This window comes from Colossoma macropomum, unplaced genomic scaffold, assembly GCF_904425465.1.
Source record: "Colossoma macropomum unplaced genomic scaffold, Colossoma_macropomum, whole genome shotgun sequence".
Classification (NCBI taxonomy): Eukaryota; Metazoa; Chordata; class Actinopteri; order Characiformes; family Serrasalmidae; genus Colossoma; species Colossoma macropomum.
The window spans coordinates 42,700,577-42,723,704 of NW_023494795.1; the positions used below are offsets into that span (position 1 = coordinate 42,700,577).

At 39.5% G+C, this 23,128-nt stretch overlaps 1 protein-coding gene across 2 annotated transcripts in view; it reads left to right on the plus strand.

Moving 5' to 3' along the window:
- Positions 1-22,166, plus strand: part of ptprk (protein tyrosine phosphatase receptor type K) — a 218,324-nt gene extending 196,158 nt beyond the window's left edge. For both annotated transcript variants that reach the window (XM_036582465.1, XM_036582466.1), the window contains 12 exons: positions 1,809-1,845; positions 3,732-3,829; positions 6,279-6,395; positions 6,630-6,784; positions 9,820-9,955; positions 10,046-10,195; positions 10,847-11,020; positions 15,402-15,533; positions 16,092-16,217; positions 16,821-16,984; positions 19,134-19,269; positions 22,072-22,166. In XM_036582465.1, coding sequence (XP_036438358.1) covers positions 1,809-1,845; positions 3,732-3,829; positions 6,279-6,395; positions 6,630-6,784; positions 9,820-9,955; positions 10,046-10,195; positions 10,847-11,020; positions 15,402-15,533; positions 16,092-16,217; positions 16,821-16,984; positions 19,134-19,269; positions 22,072-22,125 — 1,479 coding nt within the window. In that variant the 3' untranslated portion in view covers positions 22,126-22,166. The remainder of the gene's footprint in view (positions 1-1,808; positions 1,846-3,731; positions 3,830-6,278; positions 6,396-6,629; positions 6,785-9,819; positions 9,956-10,045; positions 10,196-10,846; positions 11,021-15,401; positions 15,534-16,091; positions 16,218-16,820; positions 16,985-19,133; positions 19,270-22,071) is intronic.
- The last annotated feature ends 962 nt before the right edge of the window (positions 22,167-23,128 follow it).

Below are 23,128 nucleotides of genomic sequence, written 5' to 3' on the forward strand. Positions count from 1 at the left end.
ACTGACCCTAACCCTAACCTCAAGGCAAGACCTACACCTACTGCTAAACCTAACTCTAACCATAATGTTGTTGATAATCAACTATCAGCTGTAGATCATCTATAGGGGACCGTCCAAATAAAGTGTGACCATAAGTAGTAGTAGTATTATTAGCAGTAGTAGAATTGCTAAGATACACTTAAGTGAGTCTATGTTATGTAGTAAAAATTCACATGTAAAAAAACAAATTTTGAATATTGTTCTCTCTGCATTGTTTTACTGCCCCAACCCTTGAAGGAGACCTCCTGCCCAGTGGCCCAGAGGTCATTTGAGCTAGTTAAAGCATGATATGCTTGAAGTTAAGAATACTGTGAAAGCGCCCCCTGCTGTTAATGGGGCGTAACCATTCTGCAGTTTCAGTCTCCATTTCCCAAACGCTTTAGCCGAGCGCGCTAACGTTACTCCTCCTAATAAACAGACACACGTTCAGCTCCGTCTCCTCATTATTCACCACCATCACTGTAATATTTCATCATCAACATTAACACCCGAAGGTGATCAGAGGGGCGGTGGAGATCGAGTCTGCAGCGTCTGAGATCTTTAAAACGCAGAGTTAGAAAAGAGTTCAAGACCCCGCTGTAGGCTGAGTGGACGGACATGTGTACAGCAGACGTGTTGGTTTTTGTGACATCACAAAAACAATAAATTCCTAGTTTCCACATTCAGACTGTATGGACTGGGGATTTTTTGAAACTTTGACTTCTTGCATTAAACAAAAAAATCATTTTTCCACTGTTTAAGGCGGTTGGGTTACTTTTTTAATATTAGAAATCATATTTTTACAGTGCACACACACACACATACACACACACACACACACACACACACACACACACATACACACACACACACACACACACACACACACACGGATACAAACACACACACACAGCCCCCCTCTCTGTTTTTGTCTAAAGCTTATAAACCATCTGCATGGAGACTGCATGAGCTTTTACCCCACATACACACATACACACACACACACACACACACATATACACAAACATAAACAAACACACACACTCGATTAGTTTTTCTCTTTTATTTTGTTCCCCCTCTCCATGCTGTGTGTCCATCCGCTTTCCTCATCTGGCCATGGTCATCCTGCACCTCAGCACCCCTGGCATGGTTCTGTTGTTGTTGTTTTTGTTTTTTTTAGACTTAGTTTGTTTATATGGAGAGGACTGAGTTGTGGTTATGAGTTTGGCCTTTGACCTTGGGCTTTTCCCTCCTTTCCCCTTCTAATGTAATTTGAAAATGTGATGATAGTAACAATAGTAATAATAATAATAATGCGCTTTGCCAGCCATGCTGTACAGTGTAATAAAACTAATAATTTTAATAATAATAATAATAATTTAGCCCAGTTATTCGTCAGTTTTTGAGGTTTAGATTTGTATCCTGTGTCCAGATAAGAAGAGATTGACCACTGGAAATCAATGTATAGTCTTTATTTTCCTACTGCACTGACTATAGTCAGCTGACGAATGAGTATCTGTAAAGATTTGTGTTGAGTTTTGCTGTTTTTTTATGTTTTTTGATGTTTTCCAATAGATTTGGACTTTAGATCTATAATCCTCAATGCCAGCAGTCATAACATCTGTGTTACGTAATTTATAATTCACATTATGAAGACATTAAAAGCTCTACTAATCTATCCAGAGTGCTGCTAACCTGACGTGTGCTGTTGTATTTGTTTGTGGACGGTGGAGATTGTCGCTCTGTGATCTCAACCTGCTGCTCTGTGTTCTTCTCTCTGTGTTTCTCAGGGTTACCAGCGGCCGAGCCACTACATCGCAACACAAGGTGAGGGAGGTCTGTGTGAGCGGAGTTATAGTGGCGAATCGGCCTCATCCGCACACCGCTGTGTTTGTGCATTTGTTTACTAGAGAAACAGCCTAAAGCAGGTCTCACAGATTGATATTAATGCCAAATTTAAAAGAGCATCTGTGAGATTCTTTGTGTCATTGATAAGTAATTAAATCAGGGGGGTCAAACTCAACCAGTAAAAGGGCCGAATTAATAAATCTCAACAAATCCAAATCTGAGGCTGCGTTTTTATTTCATTTCTAATTAACATTTTGCTATGACCCCAAATGACCATTGTTGGTTCAAAATACACCAAAACAGCAAAATAGTCAATAAATACTACCATTCAAAAATAATTTTAAATAAAAACAAATTTTTTAATATAAAACAATAGACTACATTAGCTACAGATAACCGTTAAACCTCTTTAAATGTCTTTTAAACCAGCCTATATGCTTGAACTAGCTGTCCATCACATTATGTTGAAGTGCATGCTGAGGATTGTAGTGCAGCTCATGGTGAACCGGACTAATTTTAATAGAATAGCTAAACTAGCCTCTTTCTGCAGTGCCCTCTAGTGGCCATTCTGCCTGTATAATGGAAATTGACTCAGATATTAATGAATTATGAAGATGAACTAAGACTCTGTTTCTCTCTGTGTGTGAAATGTTGCTATTGAGCAATGAGGGGTGAAAGGGGGAGGGGTGACCCCACCCCCTGTGAAAAACTATTCACACCTCTCTACAAAGACTGCCGTGCTGAGATAAAACAGACGACTGCAGCTTTATTCGTATTAAGCAATCTTGCACAACGGACACATAAATAAACAGTATTTAAGTACAATAATACTTTTAGAAATGCTGACTCACCTACAAAGAGGCAAATCTGGAGATGTATTACAGAAACTTCCTCTCTTTTTGTTTTAACTTAAGATCTGACAAGATAAGATTTTTCACAAATTCGTATTACAGAAGCAAATCGTATCTTAATCTTATCTTAAAATTTCTGAATTTTATCTTACAGCGTCTTATCTAAAATCAGGAAATGCTAACCCACATGTTCAATGTCAATAATCAACTGTCATGTCTGTTACCTAGCAACCGGCTATTCGCGCACAGCTGAAACTTAAGCTGAAGCTTCCGTTACTGACGTAAAAAAGGTCAAACAAAACTAAAGCATGATAAACTTGAAGTTAAGAACATTGTGAGAGCGCCCCCTGCTGTTTATCAGAGCTTCCAGTTTCAGTCTCCATTTCCCAAATGCTTTAGCCGAGCGCGCTAACGTTACTCCTCCTAATAAACAGACACACATTCAGCTCCGTCTCCTCATTATTCACCACCATCACTGTAATATTTCATCATCAACATTAACACACGAAGGTGATCAGAGGGGCGGTGGAGATCGAGTCTGCAGCGTCTGAGATCTTTAAAACGCAGAGTTAGAAAAGAAAATCATCTCACAGTGAAAGCAGCGTTTTACAGTAGGAATAAATGGAGCTCATTATGCTGGTAGTGAACTATGCTGCTGACTCAGCTGCCTAAAAACCATAGAAACGGACCTTAAACAGAAGTGAGGACCCTGTTGGGGTTCATCCTAAAGTTAGGACAGGATTTAGGAGGTTCAGTCTAGTTAGGATGTTTGTGTGATGCTGTTTTCTTATCTGGAGTTCATGATGAGATTATGAAGGTAGGAGCTGTTATTCTGGAATAGCTACTGTCCGAAATTCAGTCCGTACTGAAGTCGCCATGGAGACTAAACACATCAGATTTCAGAGTTAAGAAGTTTCTGTAATACGGCTCCTTTGCTTCCAGTTTTGCAAGTCTATTTAAATATGTTCCATCACATAATTCATAAATCATAACGTTTGTGATGTGGCTTTGTAGGTCCAGTTCACGAGACGGTTTACGACTTCTGGAGGATGATCTGGCAGGAGCAGTCGGCCTGTATCGTCATGGTAACCAACCTGGTGGAGGTGGGACGGGTATGTTCTTATACTGCCTGCTGCAGAATGCTGGAGGCCGTGTTGTTCTCGTTGTTTTTGTTTTTATTGTTGTTGTTCTCGGTGTGTTGTGACTGTGCTGTGAAGGCCTCCTGCCTGCTCCAACCCTTTGACGAGAGAACATGAACAATGGAGTGTTCTAGAAGGTTCCAGAATGTTCTAGAACTCTCGCATTAGAATGTTCCAGAATGTTCTGTTTCGTAGCAATTCTGATCTTGTTGACGTGCCAAAAAGTGAATTTGCATGGAAATTTTAAACACAAACTCCTCAAAGGGTTAAAGGAATAGTCTGTTTTTCTTCAGAAATGTTTTTATTCCAGTTTTCAACTTTTTTTATTTATTTTTTTAGTCTTTTTAATTCATTTTTTGTCAAATACGTGTCTCTAAAGTAAGATTCGAGTGAAAATGAACTGTCATGGGCGTCAATGAGGCGGAGAACCACACTGAGTTTCAGGTTTATAATAGTCGACTACATCCACAACCTTTTAATCACATCATGTTTGAGTTGCTACGTGACTTACAGTTGAGTATTTCAACACACTGAAAGTTTTTAGTGTGCAAAATTGTTGTTTAGCCTTTAGCTTGGCAGCTAGCATGCTAGTTTCAGTTTCCAGTGTACCTGACTAAGGGACTAAGTCTAAAGTAAAATAGTCCCAAGCCAGTTTTATCGTTATATACGTTCTATTCTTCATTAATAAGATTGAAATAACAGCACAGCAGCTGGAAAAATGTAATTATTCCACTCTTAAAAAGGGTTCTGCAAGGGTTCTTTAGTAAAGACAGTGGTTCAATATAGCATGCTTAAATGGTTCTCTGCATGGTGAAATGGTTCTTCAGATCGATGGAGAATGTGTTGTGTATGGTTCTATGCAGATATAGAATAGCACCAAAAAAGGTTCTGCTGTTGTTGTTACAAGCTTAACATCGTCTCAATAGCAGAACCATTTTCGGTACATTCTCAATCAAACTGAAGAACCATTTAACCATGCAAAGATCCGTTTAAGCATGCAATTGGTTGTTTAAGTGTGTTCATGGTTCTAAATAAGTTGTCTTTACTGAGGAACCTTTAAAGAACCATCTTTTTTACGAGTTTCTGACAGTTTCACCGTCTCGTTTTATGCCTCGTGGAGACTTTTAGGTCATTTTTAGACTTTGCTTTAGAAGCATAAATCCAGAAATCACTACCATCATAAACAAAACTGGAAAATGATATTTTTGGAAGAAAACTTGGAACTGTTCCTTTTAAAGCATGTTTGTATATGCATGTTAAAGTGAAGCACAGTGATGTTGTAGCCAAAGGCTAATGTCTGCATTCCTTCTCCACAGCTGAAGTGTAAGTATGTAAATATGTTTAATGGACGTGATTAATGATGCAGTGAAAAATACAAACTGTTACTGTGCGACTGTCCAACCTGCCTGCTCAGATCCACTAATTCAGTCAAATAATGATGACTCTTTATATTAAAGAGCCTACATTTACACTATATACTGACTTTTATAGGTCATACATCAGGTTTTTTTACGTATGTGCTGTGATTGTTTAATTGTTTAATAATTATATATATGAATGAAAGATGTTTTAAGTATGTTTAAGTGCTTAAAATGTTCAAAGTGATGAGTTTCAGAATTTGTTTAAAGTAGGGTCCGACCGATATCTCACTGCTGTCGGAACAAAACCTTGTACCTCCAAAATGGTAACTTTACAGGAGAAGGAAAACACCTACTTTTAATGTAAGTCAATGGAACCAGAATTTTTTCCAAGTCATTTTGGGTTGTTTCTTTTCATCCATTCATCATGAAATTTGTACACAATGTAAAGGAGAACAGACATTTCCAAATTATATAAAAAACTGAAAAATGTACAGGGTTTTGCTCCGATAGAAGCGATTTGATTTGACTGATAAAATCACCCAATGTTAGCCCCTTAAAATCCCACTTATTACATACTAAGGCTTATTATTTAGTAATTACAGCCACTTCAACGCAAACTGGTTGAGCTATTCTGAGGTTATAGACGTGTAATAAAACATTGGGCTTGCTGACGGACCCTGGCCATTTAAGGGGTTGAGGTTCCATCTGTGATTTTGCCAGTAAAGCAAGATAAATATAATACAATTTAGGTTTTAGAGGCAACTGAGAACAGACAATAAAATTTGGCAAATGGCAGTCATATCCGTCAGTAAAACACTGTTCAGCCACTGCACTGAAGCTACAAGGCTAATTTAGCCAACGAGTAACAGACATTTGTGTATGCCAGTTAGCATGGTGCTAACTGCATTCCTAACACATCAGGCTAATTTGACAAAAGGCCTGATATGTTCGGCCTTAAAAATCGTGACACAATTTCTTTAAGGTTCAGGCTCTGCTTTAAAGTGTGTGTGCGTGGTGGACTGGTCAGTGTGCTGGGTTTGATTGGTGTCGTGCTGGTTCAGGTGAAGTGTTATAAGTACTGGCCGGATGATGCGGAGGTGTATGGAGACTTTAAGGTGACGCTTGTGGAGGTGGAGCCTCTGGCGGAGTACGTGGTGCGCACCTTCACTCTGGAGCGGGTGAGTGGAACCTTTATCTAGCACGTTTTCATTTACGTTATTGCCACCTTTTTTTAGATCAGTTTTATAAACATCACCCTAAATAACCAAGAGTGCATCTGTTTGTGTGTCTGTCTGTCTGCTTGTCTTCCATTCTCTCAGAGTGCCGAGTATAAAATCTGTATCTTAAATCTATATCTGACTTAGATACTGACTATATGCTCTGTCTTTGTGTTATAAACCTTGTCCTTTCAGAGGGGTTTTAACGAGCTGAGGGAGGTGAAGCAGTTCCATTTCACCGGCTGGCCTGATCACGGAGTGCCGTATCATGCCACGGGACTACTTTCCTTCATCCGCCGCGTCAAAATGTCCAACCCGCCCAGCGCAGGGCCGATAGTGGTGCACTGCAGGTACTCACACACAGTCGCAGCTTCAATATCTGATTATGTTGAATCTTTAAAGGTCAAATCTGCAAACCTCACAATAATAACGAACACATTTGTATTTGATATCGGTCCACAAGAATTGCGCTATGTATTTAAGAAGTTGCTGCTGAGTCAATATCTGCAGAGTACAAACCTCCTCTGGCATTAACATCAGCACAAAAACTGCGCCCGGAGCTTCATGGCAGGGTTTCCATGGCCGAGCAGCTGCATGCAAGCCTTACATCACCAAGCACAATGCCAAGTGTTGGATGGAGTGGAGTAAAGCGCCGCCACTGGACTCTGGAGCAGTGGAAACGTATTCAGTGGAGTGACGAATCAGCTTCTCTATCGGTCAGTCTGATGGACGAGTCTGGGTTTGGCGAGTGCCAGGAGAACGTTACCTGCCTGACTGCACTGTGCCAGCTGTAGAGTTTGGTGGAGGAGGGATGATGATATGGGGCTGTTTTTCAGGGGTTGGTCTAGAACCCTTAGTTCCAGTGAAGGGGAATCTTAATGACTCAGCACCAAGACATTTTGGACACTTATACACTTCCAACTCTGTGTGAACAGTTTGGGGAAGAACCTTTCCTGTTCCAGCATGACTGAGCCCCAGTGGCCAAAGCAGCTCCATAAAGGCCTGACTGGGTGAGTTTGGTGTGGAAGAACTTGACTGGCCCTCACAGAGCCCTGACCTCAACCCCATCACACACCTTTGGGATGAACTGGAATGGAGATTGTGAGCCAGACCCTCTCGTCCAACATCAGTGTCTGACCTCACAAATGCTCTTCTGGATGAATGGACAGAAATTCCCACAGAAACTCTCCAACATCTTGTAGAAGCTTCCCAGAAGAGTGGAAGCTGTTAGAGCTGCAAAGGGGGACCAACTCCATATTAATGCCTATGGATTTAGAATGGGAGTCATAAAAGCTCCTGTAGGTGTCCCAATATTTTTGTTCATATAGTGTAAGTTTCTATTACTTGTTAGCTTCAGTGCAAAAGCTTGGCCAAACTGTTGCGTTAACAAACACAGGGGTTCCCTCTGTAATGTGTCTCGGCGGCTGTGGCCAGAGCTGTGCAGGCCGTTAGCTGAGATTTAGAGTTTGCGTGGAGGCACTGAGCTGTAAAGACCAGCCTGCAAGTTCAAATGCAGCTGAAATATCGTCCTGCTGCTGCAGCCTCTTAACACACAGGATGTGGTTTTGTGTGTGTGTGTGTGCGTGTGTGTGTGTGTGTGTGTGTGTGTGTGCGCGTGTGCTTGGCTGCCATTCTGCAGCTGGAACGCTAGCACATGTTAGCGCACACACATACAAGTTTAGAGATAAAGCAAACAAAAAAACGGTCCTCCTCCCTCTCAGATGGATGGAAACGCTGACTGAATTGCAGAGATAAAGTACAGTGGGTTAAAAGTACTGAAGCACTGTGATTTAGACGACACTGAACAGTTTAGCATTGAATAAAGTTGATTTAGTCAACTCAAATTCACACAATTTACACAGTGTAGTATAGAATGCTGTGCTGCATGCAAGGTGTGAAGTATAAGGGTGTTCTGGAGGGTCCAGGACCCCCTGAATAACCTCTAGGACCTTCTGAATGTCTCAAAACTCAAAATCCTGTGAGGTTCCTGAAAATAAACTTATTTTGACGTTATGCTGGTAAAATTAGATGCTCAAATCCAGATTCAGTGAAGCTCATTGTTTCTCTGCTTCCCCCCGCAATCAGCTTCTGTCTCTGGTGTTCTTAACTAACTAGAGCCGCAGCACTGCTCTGCCTCAGGGTGGCGCTGTAGCAGACTGGTTCACCCAGTTGGTCCTTCATAGCCTAGAAACTGCAACTCTGCCCTCTGGAAAAACTTTACAATGAGCTGCAGCAGATCTGTAAATCTGAAAACTCGCCCAGTTTCCCAAGAGTTTGGAGTGAAGAGTGACTGTTCCTCATTTCTCACACTGAAGACAGAAGAGGAGACGAGGAAGATCTCAGTTAATGAGAGGAAGAGCGCAGAACCGCACTAGAACAGAGACTTTACAGAAGAGGAGGCGAGGAAGATCTCAGTTACTGTGAGGAAGAGCGCAGAACCGCACTAGAACAGAGACTCTACAGAAGAGGAGACGAGGAAGATCTCAGTTAATGTGAGGAAGAGCGCAGAACCGCACTAGAACAGAGACTCTACAGAAGAGGAGACGAGGAATATCTCAGTTAATGTGAGGAAGAGCGCAGAACCGCACTAGAACAGAGACTCTACAGAAGAGGAGACGAGGAAGATCTCAGTTAATGTGAGGAAGAGCGCAGAACCGCGCTAGAACAGAGACTCTACAGAAGAGGAGACGAGGAATATCTCAGTTAATGTGAGGAAGAGCGCAGAACCGCACTAGAACAGAGACTCTACAGAAGAGGAGACGAGGAAGATCTCAGTTAATGTGAGGAAGAGCGCAGAACCGCACTAGAACAGAGACTCTACAGACGAGGAGACGAGGAAGATCTCAGTTAATGTGAGGAAGAGCGCAGAACCGCACTAGAACAGAGACTTTACAGAAGAGGAGACGAGGAAGATCTCAGTTAATGTGAGGAAGAGCGCAGAACCGCACTAGAACAGAGACTCTACAGACGAGGAGACGAGGAAGATCTCAGTTACTGTGAGGAAGAGCGCAGAACCGCACTAGAACAGAGACTCTACAGAAGAGCAACTGATAAAACTAACAGTTTGTTGTCTTTGAAGCATCATCGCGCTATGGTGGGTGTGTTAATAGCCTAGCCAGCCAACATGGGACCCCCCGAATTAGAAAACAGCCCAGGGTAGAATTAGAATATCCAACGCTGATCAGATTATCGTAGCTAAGACGAACTGCACTCCTGCAACATGCATATTACTTTCATAGTAAAAGTGAATGAGACGTCTATAAGAATAGTAATAAGGCTGCAGTTTAAGGGGTTAAATAAGCACCACTGTGTTTTCTTTCTGCTGTAATGATAACAGTAAGTAATGATGTCATGCTGATGCTAATAATGAGCGCCTGTTTCTCAGTGCTGGAGCGGGCAGGACGGGCTGTTACATCGTGATTGACATCATGCTGGACATGGCAGAGAGGGAGGGAGTGGTGGACATCTATAACTGCGTTAAAGCCCTGCGCTCCAGACGCATCAACATGGTCCAGACTGAGGTGTGTTTATATATTCACACTGTTTACCCACAGGCATCTGAACACACCCGCTCTGTTTGCATATCTGAGATCGCTCTCTCTGGATTCCAGGAGCAGTACATATTCATCCATGACGCCATTCTGGAGGCGTGTCTGTGCGGAGATACAGCCATTCCAGCGTGCGAGTTCAAAGCTGCGTATTACGACATGATCCGCATCGACTCTCAGAGCAACTCCTCACACCTCAAAGATGAGTTCCAGGTAGGCAAATGTCGATGGCCACTTTATTAGAAACACCCACCTTGTGCTTCCACTCACTGGCCACTTTATTAGAAACACCCACCTTGTCCTTCCACCCACTGGCCACTTTATTAGAAACACCCACCTTGTGCTTCCACCCACTGGCCACTTTATTAGAAACACCCACCTTGTACTTCCACCCACTGGCCACTTTATTAGAAACACCCACCTGCTTCCACTCACTGGCCACTTTATTAGAAAAACCCACCTTGTCCTTCCACCCACTGGCCACTTTATTAGAAACACCCACCTTGTGCTTCCACCCACTGGCCACTTTATTAGAAACACCCACCTGCTTCCACTCACTGGCCACTTTATTAGAAACACCCACCTTGTCCTTCCACCCACTGGCCACTTTATTAGAAACACCCACCTTGTCCTTCCACCCACTGGCCACTTTATTAGAAACACCCACCTTGTGCTTCCACTCACTGGCCACTTTATTAGAAACACCTTGTACTTTCACTCATAGAGAAGAGGTAGGTAATCATGCAAAGAGCCATTTGTGCCTTTAAATGAGTTGTCACGGTTGTATATCAAACATTGCCTTTAGTAAAGAACCCTTCTTTAATAAAACGTAAAACAGAACCTCATGTTTGTTTTGGCGTTTAGACGTTGAACTCAGTGACCCCTCAGCCCCAGCCGGAGGACTGCAGTATAGCCCTGCTGCCCCGAAACCACGACAAGAACCGCTTTATGGACAACCTGCCCCCGGACCGCTGCCTGCCCTTCCTCATCACCATTGACGGGGAGAGCAGCAACTACATCAATGCTGCACTCATGGATGTAAGTACATTTAATACTCTCTCTCTCTCTCTCTCTCTCTTTAACTCTGAACATCCCTCTCTCTCTCTCTCTCTCTCTCTCTCTCTCTCTCGCTCTCTGTCCTCTCTTTGTTAGACCCAGAAAGCTAGAGGCAAATCCAGGTCATTACTTTAGGCTTCTGGGTAATCACTGGGTTACCTTAAATGTAGGTACCTCTATGCATTTCTCCATCCATAATGTAATCTGAATCAGAAATAACAGGAGGAGCAAAGCAACAGCTTCATTTGCTTCATCAGGTCAATAAATAATGCAGACGAATCTGCTGTGTTAGGCAGTGAAGTCTTTCCAAGGCCTGTGTGTTAAATTTGGTCTCACTCATTTGACAAAAATCGCAAAAAACATTCAAAGTACGAAGTGTTTGCTTATAGAACGGTGAGGTAAGTGCTGTGATTTGCATCTGTCTTGTTTATTAAATTGATTTGATGAGCATCTACATGTTATGAAGAGTTCAGCTTTGTGTTCTATGTTAAAGTGGCAGAAAGGATTAAGAATTGGTGGTTAATGCTAGAACAGATTTCACCTTAATGCTTAAATTTGGGATTTATTGGTCAGTTTCCCAGCAGGGATTAAGCCCAGTCCTGGAATCTCCGTTCAAAGTGCATGTGTATGTGTAATCCAGGACTGGGCTTAATCCCTGTCCAGGAAACTAACCCTGTTTGACTGTAGTTTGAATCAGCGTAGACAAAGGATTCATCGTCCATCTCCTAGTGGATCATGGGTCACAGCTGTAAGACTGAGGCTGCTGAGGGAAAATAAACGTTCCTGCAGTAGAAGATAATGTATTGTTTATTTTAGAAGCTGTTTTGATGAACCTCTGAGATTCTACTGCAGCTGATTTCCAATTTCCACTGCAAAACGATCAATAAATTATAACTTAACTAGAATAAAAAACATGTCCAGATCTCAGATAGACTTGCTCATGTGGTTTCTGAGACAAAACCAAGAGCTTGAGCTTGATTTTGTTACCCTAAATGCTAAAAGCTACAGCTATACCAGCAGTCAAAAGTGTGGACACACCTACATGTAGAGCACGGTTTCTTTTTCTTTTTCACGTTTAAGTATAATAATGAAGATAATAATGAATGATGAACCTGAGGACTGAGGAATTGGGTCAGATCGAGCTGCAGTTTAGTGTTAGTCCCATTTTCAGGACAGAAAAAAAGAAAAAAATGGAGACGTTTTCCATTAACCGGGTTTTGTTATCATATTACTGTGATGTCGACTGGAACAGGACCACTATTATAGACCACTATATAGAGAGTTCAGTGAAATGTAAAAGGTAATTCATGCTAAAAAGTATGTAAAAAGTATGAATGTGGCAGATTCCTACTGGATTAAAAATTACGGATCTTGTCAGTAATCATTCAGGTTACAGCACCTGCCCAGATTAAACTAATCCAGCTTTAAAAGGGCTTAATTAACATTTAATAAGAAATGTATTAGCAATTAGGATGATAACGATAATTAGGATGATATGATGATCCAACTACTTGTTTCACTAAATATTGTTTCATTTTTTTGTTTTGTTTTGGACATCAGTTCATACATTGGCGTCAACTTCCATATTTAGATTCGAATCAGAAACAACTTCAAAACTTGTAAACATAAGCCTTTTTAAGAATGTTGAAAAATGAAAATGGGTGTTTGTATAGGTCAGGGGTGGCAACCCAAATATTAAGTAGAGCCATGTTGTCCAGTCAGCAAAAACAACCACCTTAGGAGCCACAACATTTTATGTCCATTTCACCATCTGGGCTGTAAATATGTCTCAGTATGTGCTGATGAACTAATATAGGCTAAAAAATATAATATAAACAAAAACACAGACTTACTTTGCTCTGCTTTAAGCTTTAGCTCACCTATAGCTGCTTTTCTCACATCTCTGGCAGGAAACTTTTCCAAAAGTAGAACAGTTTCTTGTAAAATTTCTCTTAATGTTTGATTTTTACGAGGCTGAAGTCGCTTCTCATTCTCCAGCTTCTTGTTCAAATTCATCCGTTCCACCTTAAATGGTACAGCAGTTACATTCTGCAGCCTCAGGCGCCATTTAAGGTGGAACGGAAGAATTCCAACAAGAAGCTGGCGAATGAGAAACTGACTGCAGCCTTGTGACTTTTCAGTGTTTGTCAGTTTCTCACTGCAGATTAAACGTATCAGGAAACCAGCTGGAGTGATTATAAACGCAAATAAGTCCATTTGTCTCCAAATTATCGATGTTCGTCTTAAATCTCTCTCTTTGCCGTTTCGTTAGCTACTAGCTAGGCGAGACTGTTGTCTGTGTTGCTATGGTGGCCAGCAGTCTGCGCTGATCGTCAGGGTTAAAGGGTGAATTAGCAGTTCTACATTAACTCCAGAGTTTAAGACCATTTATTGTTAAACTGTGTTGAACGATCAGCAGAGCTTTATTTTACTGTAAAGGAGGATTATTTTATTATTACCTACTAATCTGATTCAGCTGTGGAGCCACAACAGGGCAGTAGAAGAGCCACATGCAGCTCAAGAAGCCTGGTATTGGATTCTGTATGGGTGTGTCCAAACTTCAGTACTAGAGCTGTAGCTACAGTTTTCTATGAAATTTCACTTTTGTTTGATTTTAAAGTGTTTGCTATCAGTATATGACTTACAGCAAATGACCTTTGACCCCTGGGGGATGGCGGTTTAACATAACCTTCAGTCAGAGTCAGAGTTGTGGCAGGTATCCAGAGCGTTTTTTCTGACTTTAGAGGGTAATTTTAAAATCGCTTCCCCGCTATGCTTCACAAACCTCTCGGACTATTTTCTTACCAAGACGTCAGGAGTGTACCAGGTAATTCTGATTTTATCTCTCAACCAGTACTGCCTCTTAGACTGGATTTGTTTCATGGCTTCAGTGGTATATCGCCACTTTCCATTTATATCTCAGGTTTTCCCACAGCATGCAAGAACCACATCATACACAAATAAAACACACACCATACACACAGTGTTGTGTAAAAGTCCCACCCGCAACAATTATATTTAAAGCTCTTTATTTTGGCAGTTAGTTCAAAATCTAAGTAACTTTTTTAAAAACGTACTTTTTTGCTTTGTTCTAGTCGAGTCAAAGTCAGTCTGTCCTAGTTTGACCCATCAGTCCATCTGTAGTAGCCCAGCTGCAGCGCTGTATGTCGCTCTGATAGAATCCGTGATTGTAGCTCTTGTTTAAAAACAGCTTCAAACGTCTTTTAAAGCCAAACTTTCAGCAGACGACACTGCACAGACGCTCACAGGAGAACTACGGATAAATCAACAAGCAGCAAACTAACAAAAGCAGCAGCTTGGTGGAGCTCCAGCTCCCCTCGAGATGATCCACTGTAACAAAAAGCCATGAGCTGAATAAACAAGAAGAGAGATACAGTCATGGAGGAGCTGAACCACTGACTGTATATATGATATACATGATATATACGATATAAACACTGATTGACTGTGTATGATAGTTTATATTTCATACATACCATATATACAGTCAAACAGGGTATATATGAGATATATATATATATATATATATATATATATATATATATATATATATATATATATATGTATGAAATATAAAATTATTGACTGTGAATATGATATATATGATAAATGCACTCATTGTGTATTTGAGAGATAGGATATATATATATACACACCCACACAAATATATATATATATATGTGTGTGTGTGTGTGTGTATATATATGTATATGTGTATATATATATATGTGTGTGTGTGTATATATATATATATATATATATATATATATATGTATATATATATATATACATATATATATATATATATACACACTCACTCTGTGGTTGGAACATGCAGACACTGGTGCTCTCAGTGGATGGCGATGATGAAAATTGAAAATTGTGGTCACTTTTTGATGGAAATCACGTTCATGTTCAGGTTCTGTGTTCAAAACAGCGTTATTGAATTATTGAAAGTGATAAATCAATTCTTATTAATTATCTTACAAATTTGAGCAAATTGTGATTATTCGCTATTAACTACTCCAAACATGACGATTCATTGCGATTATTGTTTTATTTATTTGACGTTTGTTTGAATCGCTCCTACTGCCCTGCTAAACAGTTTTAAATCTGCCTTTCAGGTGTCCTAAGACTTTTGCACAGCACTATATACACATAAACTCACATGCATTATTTTTGTCACATTAAACTGGCCTCCATAGTCCTTTGCATGGTCATTGTACATCCACACAGCATCCTCTTAAGAACTGGCTCATCCTCGTGTTGAACTGTGTGTAGATGTTGTCTCTGAGGGTGTTTTTGTGGTAAAATTAAAGGTTGTTTTGTTGTTGTGTATCAGAGCTACAGGCAGCCTGCGGCATTCATCGTGACACAGCACCCCCTGCCCAACACGGTGAAGGACTTCTGGAGGCTGGTGTACGATTACGGCTGCACCTCCATCGTCATGCTCAACGAAATAGACCTGGCTCAGGTGAGACCACGGATCAGTTCATCTCATCTACCCAGGCTCAGGAACAGACTCAGTTTATATCACAATACCTACATTTAGAAACGGTTATTCATTCAGCCTAATGAGAAACTGTAGAACAGACTCAGTTTATATCACAATACCTACATTTAGAGTCAGTTATTCATTCAGCCTAATGAGAAACTGTAGAACAGACTCAGTTTATATCACAATACCTACATTTAGAGTCAGTTATTCATTCAGCCTAATGAGAAACTGTAGAACAGACTCAGTTTATATCACAATACCTACATTCATCTCCTCTCAGAGCGAGAGTTGCAGACAATGAAGGTGCTCTCACTACAGGAAAACTGAGACGTTTCATTCATGCTGATGGAGGAGATAGCGAGAGAGAGAGAGAGAGAAGAAAGAGAAAGGGAGGAGTTAAAAAAGTAATGAAGTTGTTTTGGGGTCAATGTTGCATTTGCGGCACAAATTCACTCTCAATTATTCACCATTAGAGAAGCAGATTTGTTTACTTTGCTGTGTTAATTGGTTGTTTATTGTTTATTGTTTACTCAGGGCTGTCCTCAGTACTGGCCGGAGGAGGGCATGCTGAGGTACGGGCCGGTCCAGGTGGAGCGCGTGTCTTGCTCTATGGACTGTGATGTCATCAGCCGCCTATTCAGAATATGCAACCTGACCAGAGTGAGTCTCCATTCATTTATCCATTGATTCGTTGATGAATTGGTCAGTTGGTTGGCTGATTCAGTGCTTATCTTGGTTGTTTAGTTTCCCATATTCGGATAATTTACAATCTTTCTAGAGAAGAAAGAAGCCTGTCTGTAATTCATTCTTAATTGGTTGATTGGTCTTTATCAGTTAGCTGGTTGGATGACTGATTTGACTGGAGGATTGATTTTACTAAGTTTAGCGTTATTTGATTACTTAATCTTTTAGTTATCATTTAAAGCCTTTCATTCAGTGACAAACTCGCATTGTTTTCTGATGAATTTATGGTTGATTTTATTGTTTTCTTTTTGACCAATGTGTTTATTTGTGATCCTACACCAAGAAATCTAATCCACGTATAATTAAAATGTACAAACACAATGAAAGCATGAGAAAAAAAAGAGCCATTCTTGATTGAAAAGAAGTGTCTCATCTAACTTTGTTCGAATTTGCATGTTAACTATGTATAGATTTGCATAAATGTAAATTATTGTTATTATTATTAGATTAGGATTAACGTGTACTGATAAGCCCGTATAATATGTATTTAACACCATACGTGTGTGTGTGTGTGTTCAGCCTCAGGAGGGATACCTGATGGTGCGCCAGTTCCAGTACCTGGGGTGGGCAGGGCACAGAGAAGTCCCCGCCTCCAAGCGGTCATTCCTGAAGCTGATCCTGCAAGTGGACAAATGGCAGGAGGAGTGTGAGGAGGGGGAGGGGCGTACGATCGTACACTGCCTGTGAGTATAAAAAAAGAATAGCTCATAAAGGGCTTATTAACGCTTAAACCAGGACCGATAACACATCTGTAAAAAATGAAAAAAAACCCAGAAATACTCAAAGAAATAAAATGAATAAAAAATAAGTATGAATCAAGTTGCTACGTAGCATTGACATTACCACATCACGACAGGTGTCGTACGCTGTTATAAGCAGTCATGACCCATTTTGTCCAGTAGTTTAACAATAACTTTCCATCAAGTTCAAATCATAATAAAATATCTTCTCCTCTACTTACAAACACTAATGTGATTCACAATCTGCACTTTCCACAGTTTCTCCACTCGTTTCAGTGACCAGCGAGTCTTTAATTAAAATAACAGCATGCTTTTATAACAGCGCCAGGTTACCAGTACTATTAATCATCACAACAGATGTCATAATGTTTGATGTTATGACGGCTAACTAAACTACACTAAGCGAAAATTAGCATGTGACATATAGACTTTACATCAAACATCATGGCAAAGATTAGATTAGATTACATTAGATTACATTAGATTACATTAGATTGCATTAGATTCAACTTTATTGTCATTGTGCGAAATTCAGGAATAAAGCCAATGAAATGCGGTTAGCCTCTAACCACAAGTGCAAAATACAGTATAATTTACATATAAAGTGCAGTAACCATGGTAACTGATGCCGTGGTTACACAATGTAAAGGGAAACATGCATTTTCAAATTATGTAAAAACTGAAAAATGACAAAAGATTTGAGGTTTGTTCAGTGATATGTAGTGTGTGGAGTAAAAACATGTACAGTAACTGTCTGTGCGAACATGAATATGAGGAGTACAGTAATAGACTGCAAATATAAATAGTGCAGTAAATACTAAGACACAAACTTTATGGCATCTGTCATGACATTTAGAGACAACAGTGATGGGTGGAGTGAGTTTGTGTCGCCTGTGAAAGTTCTCAGCAAGACAATGTCGTCCAAAATGTGTTGACATCTGAATAAATCGCACAAATAAATTGTGCTTGGCGCTTGATGGCCTTCAGAAGAGCTATCACTGTCATTTTGTGATATGCATTCGATTTCCACTACATAACTATTTAAATGTAATTACGTAATTATGTAGCTACATAATGAATCACTTTTATGTTTAATCTGCATTCTGTATGGACAGTTTCTGACTTTTTTTCCATTTGTTTTCAAAACCAGAAAATGATTAAAGACACAAAAATAAAAATGTTTTTTTCTCTCTGTAAAAACGAGACACACACAACAGTAACTTTCCATCAAGTTCCAATCATAATAATCTCTTCTCTTCTACTCATAAACACTAATGTGGTTAACAATCTGCACTTTCCACACAGTATCCCACTCATTTCAGTGAACTGCGAGTCAGAATTAATTTGTAAAAAAAGTTTCATCATCAGCAGTGATGAGAGATACTTCTCAGAGTTAAAGAGCTGATGAAGCGGCTGTGGTGTGCTGGAGGAGGAGAGCGCAGTGCGGAGGGTTCTTGAGGAACAGGAAACACAGGATGATATCGGTTGTGTACAGATGAGACCCCCTGATAAAAGAGAGGGGTTTGAGGGGGATTCAGGGGGGGATTCACACCTGCATGTGAAGAATGAGCTCTTCACCAAAACTGCTTAGCTTAGTAAACAGTGTTGACTTTAAATCTCTCTCTAACTCTGTGAAACATTCTGTTTTCTGTCGATTCAGTTCAAAGCAGCTTCACTGTGACTGTATAGAGTGAAATACTATCAAATCATAGGGAAGCTTAAGTGTTCATAGATGAACATATGCAGTAAAAGTAATAGCAGCCACAGAGTAAAAGAGAATAGTAGACAAATAACATGGTGCACTAATATATATATATATATAATACTCACTATAGATAACAATTCTGAAGTTTGTGACTTTCATATTATTGTTTTGTTGTTTTGTTTTACATACAACAATAATGTGAGTTGGAATATTGCAGTATATTCATCAAATGATATTTTCAGATGTTTTATTGGGTGTTTTGAGAATTATTAAAACAAGCATTTATTAAATGATACATTACATACTGTAATTATCAGTTTGGTATATATGAAGATATATTTATCTTCTTTTATATGACTCCCTCTCTCTCTCTCTCTCTCTCTGTAGGAACGGAGGAGGCCGCAGTGGGATGTTTTCAGCCATCAGTATCGTCTGTGAAATGATTAAGAGGCAGAACGTGGTGGACGTGTTTCATGCAGTGAAAAGCCTGAGGAACAGCAAACCCAACATGGTGGACAGTCCGGTAAGAAGGACGGGCCTCTTTACTCAGTTACAAGAGAACATGGTCACATGTGGGGAAGCTTAAAGGGGAATTCCAGCAATTTAAAAAAAAGAAAATTCTGCACAATTTAATGGATAATTCAGAACTGTTCACAGTGGTGGTGATAGGAACCAGACGTCCACCTCTAAAAGCTCCCTCACAGAAAGTTACTACATGAAATGGTTATGAATTCACTGCCTGATGACTGAGACACTGTTTTATGATAGTTTTAAAAAGATTTCGGCCTTAAATAAACATATACATGCAGGATGTTGTGAGGTGAAATAGTCTGATAAAAGTTTAATGAAACTGATTGTGATGATTTTTATTTTTAACATTTCACTGAACTGAATCTGCTTAAACAGTAATTATGCTCTCTTATAATTATGATTCATGTAGTCGATGTTCTTTAAGAACTGACGATATCATAGACCACTCATATTGCCCACCCCTAACTCAGCAGGCACATAGAGTTGTATGCAAAAGTGCTTGCACCCTGGTCAAATGATCTGCTTTTGTTTGTGAGTGAAAAGAAGTGGAAAAAAATAAAGCATAAAATATAAAATGTGCTGTAACTTTTGCACAGACCCAGTAAGTTAAACCCAGTAAATAAACAGTAAGTGTGTATTAAATGTGCAGTAGTGTGTCTCTGTAAAGGATGTGTTCACTTAGTCACACTCAGAAAACCAACAACATCATGAAATTTAACCAGGGGTGCACAAACTTTTGCAACCAGTCGATTAGCTAGTCACATTACACCCCCCTAAATCTAGACTAGACCACCACTCAGCGTTATCTGAGAGCAGTAAAGCTGTTTAGAGCTTCATTTTAGAAAAACAGCCTTTGAAGAATTAATTTTTATTTAAATTTTTGGGTTTTAGAACTAAATTCTTGTTTATATTTGTGTAGTTTTAAACATTTAAGCATGAGCCTTTAGATCAGATGTCTTTAATATGATAAAAGTGCGCTGCAGTCTAGAGTACACTGCTTTTGTAGGTGCTAGGTGGTCCATTGGCAGGTCTTGTCATTTTAAAAGCTTAAACACCAAAAAAGAGAGAAAACAGCAGCGCCGGCTCCTCCCAGCAGATAAAGCAGACATTTCTCTCTCTCAGCCTTTTCATTCAGTGGAAACGCGAGCTCTCTGTGTGGCTGTAACCGTCTGCGTGTAACGTATGATCGTCTCGCAGCGTAAATAACGTCACTCTGAAAGAAGAGCTCCGGCGTGAGGCCTCCAACTGAACTAAAACTTCATCAAACGCTGCTCTTTCTCACTTTTACAGTCAACTGTTGTGGTGAATTTAGCATGTTTTGCCACATCCTTCACACGATTCATATTCACGCTCTTTCTTAATCTGCTCTTAGTGCCGCTGCGCAAAGCCAGGAGGTGTAAACTGAGGCTTTTAGAGGGGTTTTTATTGTCCGAGGCCAAGAATAGAACACTTTTATGCAAGAAAAGCAAAAGAAAGTGCAACATTCTTGGAATTCAGATGCAACGTGAAGAGCTTTGAACACATCTGCTGCGGTACTCATATCCTCTGCGCTCTCGAGAGCCATTATTGTCATTTTCAAATGAATTTGAATTGTATTTAAGTGTAATTGTGTAACTGTGTAAACAACTACATGGAGACATAATGAATTACATTTGTGCCAACAGGTTTGAGGCGGCACTTCTTTCCATTGTTGATGTTGAAAGTGAAACTTTTCATCAAATTCAGATTATCAGAAAATTTCTTCTACTTAAATTCCATACCAAAGTTTCGAATCTGCCTTTTCCACACATTTTCTCCACTTGTTTAACCTCTTCACCTGTGATGGGCGATAAGTTTTATTACACACCTCTGTAACCTAAGAATAGCTCAGCCAGTTTGACTTGAAGTTGTTAATAAGCATGACTTTTAAGGGGTTAAACGAAGGTCAGAAATGATTAAAATGTTAGAAGACATGAGCGCCACAGATCTGTGAGGGTTAAAGCTGAACAGAATCAACATAAATATACAGAATCAATACATCTATATACAATATCATACGATTATATTGTAAAATCAGTGTCATTTCTTTGTGTGTAGTTTTACAGGTGGGCGGATTCAAAAATATAGCTTGGTAGCATATTCTTGTTTTAGGCAATACATTTAATTGATTCCTTCATTAACCATCCAAACAACGATTTGTAGATGCATATGTGATGAAAAAAAAATGGAAGTTTGAATGATAATCCCAAAAATTGACTGCAAAATTATTATGAATTACTTAGCAGTTAAAATGAATTATTTAGTATCCACTATGAATTATTCAGTAACTACTACTAATTATTCAGTATCTACTATGAGTTATTTAGTATCTACTATGAATTATTCAGTATCTACTATGAATTATTCAGCATCTACTATGAATTATTCAGTATCTACTATGAATTATTCAGTATCTACTATGAATTATTTAGTTTCTATTATGAATTATTCAGCATGTACTAGGAATTATTCAGTATATGCTTTAAATTATGCAGTAACTGAAGACTCAGTGAACAGAAGTGACCTCTTTAATAAGAGAAAACAAAAAAACAGACATTTTGATCTTCCATGTACTTTTTAGATTGTCCTAATTAAAGATTTTTTTTATTAGATGAAATTTCTGTGTTGTTCTTGCTGTGTTGTATGAGTTAATAAACTCCATAAACTACTTTACTGTATTTCTGCCCAACTCTATAATTGCTATTTTAGGATTTTAGAAATGGTGCTCATCTCCTCTTATTTGTTTGTTTGTTTGTTTGTTTGTTTGTGTTTGAAGGAGCAGTACCGGTTCTGCTACGACCTGGCGCTGGAGTACATAGAGACCTCGTAATGGAGAAGTGAGGAAGGCGTTTCTTCGTTTTCTCGCTTTTCCGGCCGTCCGGACTTCGACGGACCGTCCCCACTTCAGTCAAGGCGTCGTTGTTATTGTAAAGCATAGCGGGAGCGATCCAAGTGGCGCGCTTGTCATTTTTCCCGTGTACAGTGCCACAGGAGCCAAGTGCCGACCGTCATGCCGCATTCGCTGTAACGTCCTTTATTTTTGATTTTACATTTTTATTTTTGTTCTGAGCATCTCGAGATTCAGTTTATCGATTGTTGTTTTTTTTTTTCATGCAGCCATTGTTACCACTGAGGCCAAGCTGTTGCATGATAAAGGTGTTCTTTATTTCTCTCTCTATGTCACTGTTAATGTCAATGAACATGTATATGATTATATCAGTATGCGTATATAGAATATCCATCGTTGTGTGAAAAATTAAAGAACAAAACAAAACAAAAAAAATCTTATCCATGATTCAAAGTGCAGCGTGTGACATTGGCTTGGTAATGTTTGTATTGTGCACTAATGGCTGGCTTATTACATTGTTGATTTTTGGGGTTTTTTTGCCATTGTTTTGTTGTTTTTGTTTTTGTTTTGTAGCAGAGCTATAATCATAAGCCAAAGACTCATGTAAATATGTCTATATAGATAAAGCACATTGTTTGTATTTATTGTTTACTTGCATTCCTTTTCGAAGGCTCAAAACAATCATTGCCATTCCCAGTTGTTTACCCTGAATTTTATCTGTAAACATTTTATTGTAGATTTTTGCTTTTATTTCAATAGTAGTACATTTTAGTTTTGTATTTTTTTTTTTTTAATTTTTAGCTGTGATGTTAAGGTGGTTTGTTTTGGTTTTTTGTGTGTAAATGATTGTGAATTGTACCTTTACTGAAACACTTTCAGCGACGGCCCCGGAAAGCAGAAGAGTTTTATTTTTTCTGCCGTTTTTTTGCTCTTGTTGTGGACTTTTGGGGAGTAAACAGCGAATCGTGGGCGAGTAAAGGAGTGT